The sequence below is a fragment of the Sceloporus occidentalis genome, unplaced genomic scaffold (genome assembly GCF_023333645.1).
Source record: "Sceloporus occidentalis isolate IW3139 unplaced genomic scaffold, rSceOcc1.0.p SCAF_90, whole genome shotgun sequence".
Classification (NCBI taxonomy): domain Eukaryota; kingdom Metazoa; phylum Chordata; class Lepidosauria; order Squamata; family Phrynosomatidae; genus Sceloporus; species Sceloporus occidentalis.
In genome coordinates, this window is record NW_028317070.1 from 3937531 (window position 1) to 3951669 (window position 14139).

The window sequence follows — 14139 nt, forward strand, 5'->3', positions numbered from 1 at the left end:
ATCAGTTTGCCTTACAGATTACTGGAAAACTCACAAAACCAGTGTGCCATAGCGGTTTTTCAGTGTAAAGGACTGCTTGAGTTACACGAGTGTAGGGATATCAGCACAAGTATTGGGTTCAGCTAATGAACCCAGGTAACGAGTATGTCCTACTAATCCATGAGAGTCTCGGCAGCTCTCCAGCAGCATGTTGTCATATTTCTAATTGGGCTTCCCAATAAGCATATTAGTTTGTATTCTATCATTGGGCCAATAATATGTTTCCAGAAAATTATAAATAGCTGCCTGAGAAGGTTCTAGAGCAATGCCACAAATATATATGTTCTCCAGAACAGTCACATGGAAACAAGGAACCATGGCCAATTTAGCATGAACGAGTACTGTTTCATCAGAGAGCACACAGAATAAATTCCAGATTCTCAGACGAGTAGCAGCCTGAAGGTGGAGCAGCTGCTCTGACCTCTGATTTCAAGGCCCTGAATTGTCTGCTTTCATACAGAAGCTCGGTATGGCAGTCATTAACTAACCAGAACGGATGCAGAATATGCACCTTTCCAGCCGTGTGCCCCACCAGAGCAGGGTAGCAGAAAAGCATTTGAGCAAAGCATTTTCGTAATGGTATTTCGGCAACATAATAAGGTTACTAAAGTGGCCTCCAACCTTTCAAAGCATTTTTTGTAGTGTGTGTGTGTGTGTATAAATATATCTATCTATCTATATATATAGAATTTTAATAAAATGTTTACCTAAAATATATTCTTTTAAATGCAAACCCTACTAAAAGACGAATTGTTTACAAGCAAAATAAACAATGCTTAAATACCATAAACAAGGAAAGTGCAAGGCACCGATACGTATACCGAGAGATATTAGAAGCCAAAACAGGCTGTTGGTCACATGACTAGCCAGGTAATATCATAAACGGTTGATGCCCCCCCAGAGCATTTTGTAACTGTATAGCATAAAAATGCAGATCGGATAGATGTTTCAAAGGGGAAACTGTCCTAGGACAGGTCAGGTCATAGTCTAAAACTGGAGGAGATGAATAAGCAGAAAAGCACTACGCATACACAGGGCAGGCTTAAATTATCCTGAACATAAGAACAGGTCAAGGACCAAGTAATGTCCCACACCCCCCCAGATCGTATGCTGTCATCACTTCCCACACTTCCAAATTTCCAAATTTGTTGAAAAAAACCAAAAAAAACGTAAAAAGGTAAGTATCATGGATGCTGATAAAACGTTAACTAGTTATTTAACAAAACCTTATGCCGTTAAAAGCAAGAACAAATTAAAAGCAGTTCCTGCCCTTACGCCCCATATATGCATTCCCTGGTCTTGCTTACCAATCGACGCGCCATTTTTTTTCCAGGTCTTCCTGAATTTCACCGCAGCGAGATTTATCAAGTTCATTCCATATAAATTGTAGTCAATGAAAAGCTGAAGGAGATAAGGGACATGGGCCTCGTGTGGCTGGTAGCACTTATTCATTATTGCTCCACCTTGTAATAGCTCGCTGACTCTGTAAAACGGAGAGACACATTTACATCAGGTTCAGAAACAAAACATTGTCATTTCATTGGTGTACTCTATGTGTACAAAACATCTCAAAGACATCCTTGATACTCAAAGGGTTGCACTTTCCATGGACAGATGACAAACATGAGTTTGGAAGCAATCACGATATAACTACAAGAGGGGCGATGCAGAAATACATATATGCATTCTGTGCAATTCAGCTTTCAGACTCGGTAATCCTTCATTTTGGGAGGAGGGTGGACGGGTTATGTTCTGTACATTTGTTTCTGTTTAAGGGTAGCTAACCCCTTCATTCCCCTATAGACGTACCGGGACGTCCAAAAAATGCCCACAAAGAAACCCCTATGGACGTCCCGGTACGTCCAGCCCTTCGTGCAGCGTCAGGGACACATCCCTGCCGCTGCACGGGAGACCAGGCTGTCGTTTGACAGCCTGGACTCCCCCCTAGCAGCAGAAGCCGGCATCGCCGGCTTTCTGCTGCCTGATCTCCCGTAACAGCTTCCGGCATGAAAGCCGGTAAGCTGTTACGGTTGAAAGTGCGCGATCGCGCAGTTGCAAACGCGCGATCGGGCATTCCCTTCCGGGTTACGTCACTGCTGACGTAACCCGGAAGGTCATCGGAGGACAGGATATCCCCTGCGCGGATATCCTGCCCTCCGATGAGGCACAGAGACGCTGCAATCTCTATGCAGGTCTGTGAGGACCTGCATAGAGATCACAGTGTGATCGGTGCAGGGGGATCGCGGGGAGGGGAGTGAGAAACCATCTCTCTCACTCCCCCTCCCGTCCTGAAAGAGAAAAGCAGAAAAAAAAAAGAAAAAAAAAAAAAGTTAATTCATTTAAAAAATAATATTAAATAAATCATTAAAATAATAATATATATATAATACAAAAAAAAATTATAATGTGAGCTGTGATGTCATTGTGACATCACTGGCATGTTCAGGAGGTCCCTAGGAGGACCTCTAACCATTTCTGTGTAAAAATAATATATAAAAAATAAAAATAAAAATGTAAAAAAATTAAAATTAAAAAAAAAGATATAAAAAAAGATAATAAAAAAATTATTAAAAAACCTTACTTCCCATTGCACTAGCATAACATCTAGCCAGTATAACCCTTCTGCCCCCGTTCACAACCCCCAAACCCGTTAAGCCATAGGCATAAAAATTATACAAAATTGTACACCTTATAGTATGCTCCCTGGTGCTGGGAAAGTCTAGAAAATCTATATAAATTAGGTATTTCTGAAATCAGGACACCTGAATTAATAAACTTGGAGGGGATTTTCCATCACTTTACCTAATTTTGCGAGGATTCAGAGGGAAAATGTAAAAAAAAATTCGTTTAATTTTCTTCGCTAGTTTTTACTAAATTTCTCATTCTAAATTTTCAGCTAATCATCCAACTATGGTGTCAAACGAAAGCTCTATCTTTCCTTGAAAAACCAATATATAGTTTATATGGGTACACTATTCACAGGAAAAGAGAATCATCGCTAAACCGACATACCCCAAAAATGGCAAAATTGCTCTGGGCTTTGAGGTACCAAAAACCCCTGGGATTGAAGGGGTTTAAGCAAGTAAGTTGAGTTGGAAGCGTGCCATAGTGCAATTCCCCGGCAAAGCACAGTCAAGTCAGGTAGGGTGTATACGTGTGCCTTTATTAGAGCCTACTGAAGTATTTAAAATATTTAGGGGTGGTCAAGAATCAGAGCTCAAAATATTTCAAAATAATGGGGCCGTAAAATATTCAGTACACTTCATGTTATAATACTCACCATTATGTTACCCCCTCCCCCATTTGTTTAGTTACTGCCCCTCTTATGGAACAATTAACTTGTAGACAAAACTAAGACAGTTATTGTTTGTTTTTTTAATAACAAAAAAATAAAATAAAAGATCAGCGTCTAAAATACTGAACGGGAGAGCATTTAAAAAAAATAATTAAAAAAAAAACCACGACCATCATCAGGGAGTAACAACTGTCAAAAACGTAAGTGCGCAAAATACTTGAAGGAAGTGTAATTATGGAAAATAATTGCATATGGCTCCTGCTGCAGAAGCACCTTTCAAGCACTGCAATTACTGACCCACAATCAAGGTGCTCTCGTATCCTTCCTGCAAGGAGGTTCTTTCAAGATTGAGCCTCCCATTCTTGCACTGCTTTGTCTATTGATTTGTGTCATACCCTATGTATTGTGTTATGCTCTTCATAAATTGCTGCCTGGAAATAATGATACATTATAAAAATGATAATGTAAGCACAGACTCTCAGCAAAGAAACTGGAAAAGCAAAAGCCTCACTCAGGTGCCTGCATAGCGAGAGAGGTTAAATATGAGCTGGATGCCTAAACACAGCTCCCGTTTACATGGCTTAACACAAAGGGGGTAAAACATCCCTAAGTTCACACCCTTAAAACACTACAACTGCACAAGGGCCAGGGCCGGGTGTTCTTGAATAGATAGCAAACAAAGAAATTACTACATTTTGCATTTAAAAAACATTTAAGTATGTAGAATTGATTTTCATGATAAAAATCGTTCAGGAAGAAAACATGTCCTTGAGCATGCCTCATGCAGGCATTGAGAGGTAGTTGCCATAGAAACTGGAAAGTTTGTGTAGTTTTTCAAAACTTTTCAGACTGAAAGTATAATATTGTCATCTAGAAAATTGTGTTCACATAAAAAGCTTTCTATGTGATCAGTGGTGTTAGTAAGTATGAGTGTGTGTATTTTTACATGTGTGCCAAAGTGTGGAGCACCCCTTTGAGCACAGGGCAAGGAAGGCGCAGACAAGCTGTTTGGGGCACCAGCAAGCTGGGGCAAAGATGGCACAAACATGCTGTTTGGGGGGTTAGGATGGCACCGATAGGCTGTTTGGGGCAAAGGTGGCACTGTAAGACATGTTGCTTGGTAAAGTCGGGGAAGTTCGCACAAGTGCCCTATGGTTTCTAGTTACACCCCTGTGATCAATGCCTAATAAAACAAGGCACTGTAGCAATAAAAACAGGTTTGAAACAAAGCAATTAATCCTATAATGGGTTCCCTTACAACTGATGTTTTCATCAAAATATTGAAGCGGCTATTGCTTCTATTGTGCCAGGGTCAACTGTCTCATTCCGGTGAGAACCAAAATGTTTAGCAAGTGCAACTGAAGACAGCATATGCTTTGTGCATCTCTGTATAAAGATAATTAGAGGGTTGACGGTTAATAGAATAGACTCATATGTATCTGGGAATCGTCACGTAGTATCCCTAATTGATACTAGTATACCTAGTTGCTTATAGAGTTGCCCTGCTGTATATGGACCTAGTTATAAAGTGCAATACTGGGGCAAAATGCCCTATATGAAGCAACCACGTGTGTAAGAAAAATGAAATGTTCCTACTAATTAATCCACATTCAGAAATCTCACCCATTCTGCCAATCAATGCTCTCAATAATATAAAAAATGCTTCTATATTACAGCAAAATTAGTAAGTCTGCATGTAAAAAGTTTTATTGCTTTGAACGAGTGGCTACTGAACTCTTACTAACCTTGCAGGAAATGTTAAAATAAATCAGCCTTTCATACCGGCAGCAGTAAAACTGACACTTTATGCTTTAAAACTTTTAAAAGCGCCTTCATACAAAACAAGGGAGAGAAAAAAACTGCTGTAAATCATCATATATTAGAAATAATTCAGCCTGTAGGCCAGCTACTTAACTGTGCTTGCTTAGAGAATCCACCAGTGATGCCTGTAAATCCATAAAAATAAAAGCGTGGCAATGTACTGCAATGCAGCACTGAGACAACGTGATAAGCAATGCAGAGAATAATACAAGCTGGAATATGTTTTTATATTAGTAACAAATAAGGCAAGTGACAGCTACGGTGCTACACCAAACTTCCTACTGCACCCCAGGAGAAGAGCCAGGCAAACAATATAGGAAAAAGAACGGTCAGGTAGTGTGCATGGGTTACATTCCAGCAGCCGATAGCATAGTATGGGCTTTGCTTGCATGCTTTCAAATCCACTGCATTGATCTTGACTCTCTAAATTAATTGACTGGAGGATTATAGGTAAAGGTCTCTGTCAGCACCCACTCAATACAAATGGCCCCACCGGCTGCTCCCTCGATATAGAACGTTTCCTCTATCCCTGCCAAACCTTCAGTTTGGTAGCCTTTTCAGATGAACGACTTACAGGAACGCCAACCAAATACTCAAGCAAAAACTGCATGCCTTCTTCATCTTGTACGTAACACTATATAATAGCTATTTAGACGCACCCTACCATTTTGATATTATCCAACCAACTATTAACCATTTTTCTAATCATGAATCCTAATATGAATCAATTACCATTAAACGATGAATCATACACTGGCAGACCTGCTCTAACCTTTAAGAAAGATAAAGATGACCCTTTAACAGCAAACGAATCGTACAGTTACTTTTGGAAATGAAATAGGTATTGAAGAACCGTATGGCCTTCTCAATGACCCTTGAGAGAAATTAAGTGAATTGAGGTTGTGTATGAGCGCTAGATGACAGTGGAGACTGGACTTTTATTTAAGAGATCGGCAAGAGTATAATGCAATTACTGGAGGACACACTTTTGCCTCGGATATGAGACCGAGTGAACTAATAACATCAAAGTGAAACACCAGCCATCATTTGGCATTTAATATAAGGCCTTCAATGGGAGTACTTTCCTGCTACTTATTGCCAGTGCAATGTCAGTTTTTTGCGGGTTAAATTAATGCATAACAAAGTACCGTACTTTCATATACATCCAACGTGCTGGTGGGCTACTTGTCCCTTTAACACCTGAAGAGAACTATACAGACAAAGTATATTTTTTCTACTGTCGCCAAGTTCCCTAGCAAGCTTTGGTCACATAAGCCTTTTCATGTACAGTCAGTCCTCACTTAATGATGCAGATGGGTTTTTGGAATCTTTGACTAAAGGGCGTATAACAAAGTTCCAAAGTCTCCCTATCTTCTCTGCCGGCCGCTTCAGTGTCCCTGTCTCCTTTTAAGCAGCTCAGTTTCTGATCTTGTATCATCTTGTTCTTCTGTCTTCATCTGCTTTTCAATGTACCTTATTTCATGGCCGTGTCTCTAAAAAGAGGGCAGAACACCCTCTCCCTTGTTTCTCCAATCGAGGGAGAGTATGTTGCCAGAAGCCACACCCTTTTGCAGAAGTGCGCTGGGAGGCCCGACATACAGACCAAGAAAGAAAACACTATGAAAAGCGGACGAAGACAGAGGAACAAGAAGATGAAAGATCAGAAGTGGAGCTGCCAGAAAGGAGATTTTAACAAAGAAAGCGTGAGTGAGCGGGTAGCAATGTTATAACAAAATAACATTAAACAAATTCAAGGACTTCCTGTACGCAATGTCTATAATGAAAAAAAGACACTGAAGAACATTTCTTTTATGAGAATGTAGCATTACATATATATTGGATAACATTCTTCAAACATCGATTGTAGCAGAATACTTGAATTCAAGCGTTACGCTTATGTATTCAATTACCTTTTCACCATTGCTGGATTATACAGATATATCTTCATAAACTGCGTTTCCTTTTCATGATAACCATAGAAAGGTCTGCAATGCAAAAAATAAATACAATAAAGCCTCAAATAAAATATATAGTTTACAACCAATAATGAGGAAACTTGACCCAAACATTGAAGCAACAGTTAAAGTAAAGCTCATATGAAACATAAGTATTTTTAAAATTTTATTTGCGGTAAAAATATTTAGTTTTATATAGCACCAACATATTCCGTAGCACTGTACAATGGGTAAACAGGACATAAGTAGTAAACAAGAAAACAATTTGACTTACAACAGGCAAAGAGGGCCCTGCTTAAACAACCTCACAATCCATATGCACTTTAGCTACGTCGTTTGACAGAAAGATAAATGACTAGTTTTTAAGTGAAGAACTGTTGGTTAATTGCTTTGCCGGTTATTTTTTATTTATTAAAGTGGGAGTTGATTGGAGAGTCTACAGAAGAGGGATGGCTCCATCTCCATGACATAATGCATTGAAAACATAAGCCAACCCCGTTGAGCTTCTGCTGTGGGAAGAGCTTGGCCGGCCATGTATTATGCCCTTCATAATGAAAAGTGAAGCGAGGGTGTTAAAACTATAACTCTCCTGCCAACTGTCCCTTTCATGAATAGATCCCAGTGAAAATGAAGGATGCACCAAATGCATCTAGTATAAGGAGATCAGCGGTAGTTAGACAAAAGCTATTTGAAATACTTCAAACTATACATGGTTCACAATGGGAGAGAGGGGTGTATACTCTCCCAGGAGCCTTATGACCAACTAATAAAATCCCGAGTACCCAAGTATTGCTTGGCAATACAAATGCATCCATTTTAATTGACAACCATTGTGCATTTTTTTCCATCCAGTTTCAAGACAGGAATGAAACCTAGATTTGCAACATCAAAGAAGTATAACACTGTTTGATATCTTATATGCTTTGATGCTAGCAATTTCACATATGGTCAGATGCATGCATGTATGTACGTACGTACGTACGTACGTACGTACGTTCAGTGCCCTCCACTAATATTGGTACCCTTGAGCAAAGAAGGCTGTGAAAATGTATCTATTGTTTAACCGTTTGCTCTTTTCTTACTTGTAGTATATTCCCATTGATATTTTACATTATTTAGCACACCTGGGTGACTAGGAACAGGACATTGTTTAACTGTGACTTCCTATTTAACAGGAGTATAAATATTAGGTAACACATAGGCCAGGTTTCCACAGCCATATATCACAATTGTTAAGAACAAGGAATATGATATGCTGTGATTGGTGGCAAACGGTTGTTGAGCTTCACAAAATGGGAAGTGGCTATAAGAAAATAGCAAAAGCATTGAAAATGCCCATTGCAATAATTAAGAAGTTCCAGTCAACTGAAAACGTTATGAATTAACCTGGAATAAGACATGTGTCTGCATTGTCTCAACACACTGTGAAGAGCATGGTTCGATGGCCAAAAGATATCCAAGGATCACAGCTGGAGAATCGTAATAGTTGCTTTAGAGAGTGTCCAAAACTAGAATGACACCACCAACATCGCCACAAGTTGTTCAGAAGGGTTTCAAGAAAAAAAGGCTCTATTCTCATCCAAAAGCAAACTCAACAGTCCTGCCAGTGTTAGTGGAGGGTACTGTGTGTACCCTGTATATATATATTATATACACACACACACACAAAACTCACTTGACCATACATGACAGACTTTACACTGTACAGTTGTGGCCAAATGTTTTCAGAATGACACAAGTAGTGGTCTTCACAAAGTTTGCTGCTTCACTGTTCTTAGATATTTTTATCAGATGTTACTATGGTATACTGAAGTATAATTACAAGCATTTCATAAGTGTCAATGGTTTTTATTGACAATTACTGATGGCAGCCCATTTTTGCATAATTAATGCTCGGAGTTTGTCAGAATTTGAGGGCTTTGTTTGTCCACACGTCTCTTGAGGATTGACCACAAGCTCTCAATAGGATAAAGGTCTGGGGAGTTTCCTGGCCATGGACCCAAAATTCTGATGTTTTGTTCCCCGAGCCACTTATCGCTTTTGCCTTATGGCAAAGTCACCAAACTGTTCTTGGATGATTGGGAGAAGTTGCTCTTGAAGGATGTGTTGGTACCATTCTTTATTCATGGCTGTGTTCTTAGGCAAAATTGTGAGTTAGCCCACAACCTTGGCTGAGAAGCAACGCCACACATGAATGGTCTCAGGATGCTTTACTGTTGGCACAACATAGGACTGATGGTAGCGCTCACCTTGTCTTCTCCGGATAAGCTTTTTTCCGGATGCCCCAAACAATTTGAAAGGGGATTCATCAGAGAAAATGACTTTACCCCAGTCCTCAGCAGTCCAATCCCTGTACCTTTGGAGAGAAGCGGCTTCTTTGGTGCCCTTCTTGACACCAGGCCATCCTCAAGTCTTCACCTCACTGTGTGTGCAGATGCACTCACACCTGTCTGCTGTTATTCCTGAGCAAGCTCTGCACTGGTGGCCCCCTGATCCTGTAGCTGAAGCAACTTTAGAAGACAGTCCTGACGCTTGCTTGGGCACCCTGATGCATTCTTCACAACAATTGAACCTCTCTTCTTGAAGATAGATGGTTCATTTAGGTGCAATCTTACTAGCAGCAATGTCCTTGCCTGTGAAGCCCTTTTTGTGCAAAGCACAGGTTTCCTTGCCGGTAACCATGGTTAACAGAGGAAGAACAATGATGTTAAGCCCCACCCTTCTTTTAAAGCTTCCAGTCTGTTATTCTAACTCCAGCCTTGTCCACGTCAACACTCTCACCTGTGTTAACGAAAGAATCACTGACATGATGTCAGCTGGTCCTTCTGGGGCAGAGCTGAAATGCAGTGGAAATATTTTTTGTGGGATTCATTTTCCTGGCAAAGAGGGGCTTTGCAATTGATTGCAATTCATCTGATCACTCTTCATAACATTCTGGAGTATATACATATTCCCATCATCTAAACTAAGAAAGCAGACTTTGTGAAATGAATATTTGTGTCATTCTCAAATACTGTACGTATTTAGGTTGTTTTCACTTTCCTACCAGTCCCAAGCATGTCACCTTAAGTAATATTTCAGTGCTGTACAGCAAGAGGATCTTTTTTCTTTTTAATGTTGTGCAGAAACCTTATATATATATATATATATATATATATATATATATATATATTTATTAAAAAAGTACACATAGGTTGAACACTCAACAAGAATGCACTTTTTATTGAAAGCGACACATATATACATTATGTACTTACATCCCAGATACTACTGTGATCTTGAACACATGCTGTACATTGGCTGATGGATTCCCTAAAGCTACGTTAAGTGCTCTGTCAATGCTAAAGGCTACTTGGCGAAGGTACCGCTCCGGATTCTGCTGCCTGTATCCATCATATGGCACATACAGGTAAGGAAAGATACCATGGAGATGCAGACACGTCTTTTGACCTAAAACAATAAAGAATTGAGAAGTGAATGAACAAGACAAATTTATAATATGCTCACCTACAAGATAATTAATACCAGGCACATCACACATTTTGTTATGAAGGACACTCCAAAGTGCCGATTCTAAACATTAATGCTTATGTTGTGTGCTGTACAACGTCTCCTGATAAAGCCACAAATGAATAATGCAGATGTCTGAAACCAGAACTTAAGTATTTACAAAATCAAACTGCCAAAAAGCTTCGATTGGCACGTTCTTTAAACCGGTGCATATAGCAAAGGTACTTTCTGTCTATAATGTTTATTAGTCACAAAATGTTTCCGATAACTTTTGAAAACTGAATGTTCTAGCAGGTACAATGTTGATTTTGGCATACTGGATCAATATGTTATTCACTGCAAGGGATACGTTAACTTGGCCGACATCAGATTCAGCAGAAAAACTACTCCACATGTGTTTATTCCAACCAAAAGATATGACCAGTTTAAAAGGCACAAAAAATATGAGAAATCTCATTGTTAAGCAACATTTTGTGTATTTAGGAGTCTGCTGACCTTTCATGTATAAATTTATATGTATATATATATATCTTATCTTTCCAAATGCTCTGCGAGACCAAAACTGGTGCAACATTAATGGTGCTCAACACACGATCCAGTAAACATGATAACACCCAATCCTGTCAAAGTGAAAAACCCTGCACATGAGGAATTGTAAAGGGGGGGGGGTATTTAAATGATACACTTAATTTGTTTTCTGATGTCTAGATTATTACCGAAAATGGTTTGAAAGTACTGGCAATTTAAACCAGTAAAATCTACCATATTAGGAATGCCTAACAACCTAGTCTATTCACTAAAAAGGGAGCCTGCAGGGGAGTTGTGCATTTCACCTACCATCAAGGGTAAACAACATTGTGCTTCTCTTGTAAGAAGGGTTAAGGTGGCCCACCATAAAGTATAGGTAACCTAAGAGTTCATAAAACTACTTACTATTTTACAGGGCTAGCTCAGCCTGGGGCTTACACTCTTTATAATTCATAGCTATATCAGGGAGATCAAATGTCCAAGTGTCCTTTAAGCTAGCACTTTTGTAAGTAGACCCCAATGACTCTTGAGTAGTGTTCAGCAGCAATTCTTCATCATGCTCCGTTTGTCAGTGTTCATGGGCTTGCTCGCACAGAGACCACAGAAAACATGTATTTTGGCTTCAAAAATGATGATACAGCTTTTGCTTTTAGTGTTCCTTTCTAGAACATTTAAAGAAAAGGGAATTTGGGAAATTAAGACACTTTGGTAAAATTGCAGATGGTGCTCTGAGGATAAGGGTAGCAATCATTCTGGCTTTCCAGAAAAGACCATGTTTGAGGAGATACACTGTTCAAAATATTGTGCCATCTGCAGTCTGCATATTAATGAGATTTATTGAGTTTCTTTTCGTAAAAACACCACACGGAAAACAGATGAAACCTACAGATAAGGCGAGGCTAGAGGAAACAATTCGTAAGAAACAACATGACGACAGACCAGCAAGGTTTCCACTTAACACCAGACGTGTACAATACAATGTAGCTTTTTGTGCCCAAAAGGCAATTTATATTGCTTGCCTAATTATCATGGAACTATGTATTTTTTTCTTCTTTTAACCATACACCAGCACAGTTATGTGAAAATAAGTCCTCTGCGTGCAAAGAGCTCTGCAGGCAGAAACTCTAGAGAAAAAAAAAAAATCAGCATTAAGCCAGGATTTCTAAGTCACATGAGCAACGTCTTTGTATAGCTACATTCCCACTAGAGGCAATTTTCTTTTCTCATTAGAATTTCTCTAAAAGACAAAGTGTAAACAAAAAAAAAGTCAATGTTTTCATTATTCTTAAGTAACAGTCCTATTTTTCTAAATAATTATAAACTCTTGATATAAAATGGAGTAGATTGCGACACGAATAATAATAAAAAAAACCCAAAACAACTTTTTAAAAAATCTGTTAATGGCTTCAGTCCTTTCATAGCATAGACCAAGAGGCACAGTAGGGAGCCACAGTAGCGAGCACCCTTACTTACTTTACATAAGGTTTATTTATGTTTAACCTATTGTATAGTTTGTTAACAGAAAAAAATATAAGGCATTCTCTGGAGGTTTCTATTAGGTTTACTATAAGATATTACAACACTTTTCCTACAATTACATCACTCCAACTCCCATTCCCAGTCAGCAATAATATGGCTTTTAGAAGGCATAGCTGAATATCACGGGAAATATAGTTTCGCAGCAGCTAGCGTTGGCTGTGACTGTTCTACAGTAATATGGTTTTAATCTTTGCTGGTTCCTTAGTCTGGAAAAAGGTGAAGCCTCGTAACTAAATACGGTAAAAACACCGTCTAGATCAGAGCTGCTGGGGAAATTAGTAGAATGCTCTGTACTTCTTACAAGCGCCAAGAATTATAGGCGATGCCACAGTAACCCCAGCCTAAAAATAGCAGTTCATAAACTACGCTTCCCATAAGTCTTTGCCATCAAGAACAGGACACGGATGTTATGTAACATATGTAACATCCATATTTTGGTCTCAGTTATCTTGTGTAATTATACGTGTTGCCAGTCCCGCGTGTTGGACGTCCATCTCGGTTAAAACGGCTGATATTCTTACAGAATGTCACTGTCTGGATGGGGGGGGGTTTGGTCCCAGACGCATGCAACAGGCCCCAAAACTTCAAAGTACGGAACTACTTTAAATAAAGGCCATGAGCCGTAAACTCAAAAGGTCTCAATGTGTTTGTTCCAACTCCCACTGGGCATGTGCTTGCTTTCATTAGTGAAACTCCGGAGGCCATCTAGTGTATTATTTACAGTACTCTGATAGATCGTCTGGCAGCGTGCCTGGATACTCCCCACTATGGCCTTCTCTGCCTCAGCACAGCCAAATTAGTACGGCTGGTGTCTGAGCCAGGAGGGGACGAAAACCAGAAATCGTACAAGTATCCTAAGCTCCTCGTCTGATGACTGCACTTGAGCTGTAGGGCACTCTTTACGAAAGTCATGGGACACCCTGGTAGACAGGCTGGAAAAGATTGCATCCTAAGCACACTGGCTACGTTAGTCACTATTAGGATTAGCAAATTATAAGATGTCTAATGTACATTGTTTTTCTACTCTTTATATCCCAATTTCACTCACATTGCCCTTGTAACTTTTCAGAATTTGAGAGTTCTCTTTGATCCCTTGGGGTTCATTTACACCTCTAGTTATAAGGCAGACAACTTGTGGATGGTTTCACAATGTATAACGATAATGTATAAGATATATTGCTGTGCGATTCCTATGACTTTTTCAATAGTATACATTGTTCATACATAGAATTCTGTAGCCAACAAAAAACAAACCCTTTTTTTAACCCCTTCAGTACCGGGACGTACCTGGTACTTCCTGGTTAACAGTCACCGGTAGACCGGGACGTACCAGGTACGTCTCCTCCAAAAAACGCCCCCACATCACCACAATCGCGGTGATCGTGGGGGCGCTGCTGCTGCTGTCTGCCCAGGACTCCTGGGCAAACAGCACAGCCTGTCTAAGACCGCCCC

General features: G+C 39.6%; 1 protein-coding gene across 1 annotated transcript in view; it reads right to left on the reverse strand.

Annotated features, from left to right (window-relative positions):
* Positions 1 to 14139, reverse strand: part of LOC149284628 (DNA polymerase zeta catalytic subunit-like) — a 73211-nt gene that overhangs the window by 33427 nt on the left and 25645 nt on the right. Inside the window, exons 2-4 of the mRNA XM_089496471.1 lie at positions 10368 to 10560; positions 7066 to 7140; positions 1347 to 1522 (exon numbers count right to left, since the gene is read on the reverse strand). Of these exons, the coding sequence (XP_089352597.1) occupies positions 1347 to 1522; positions 7066 to 7140; positions 10368 to 10560 (444 nt within the window). The remainder of the gene's footprint in view (positions 1 to 1346; positions 1523 to 7065; positions 7141 to 10367; positions 10561 to 14139) is intronic.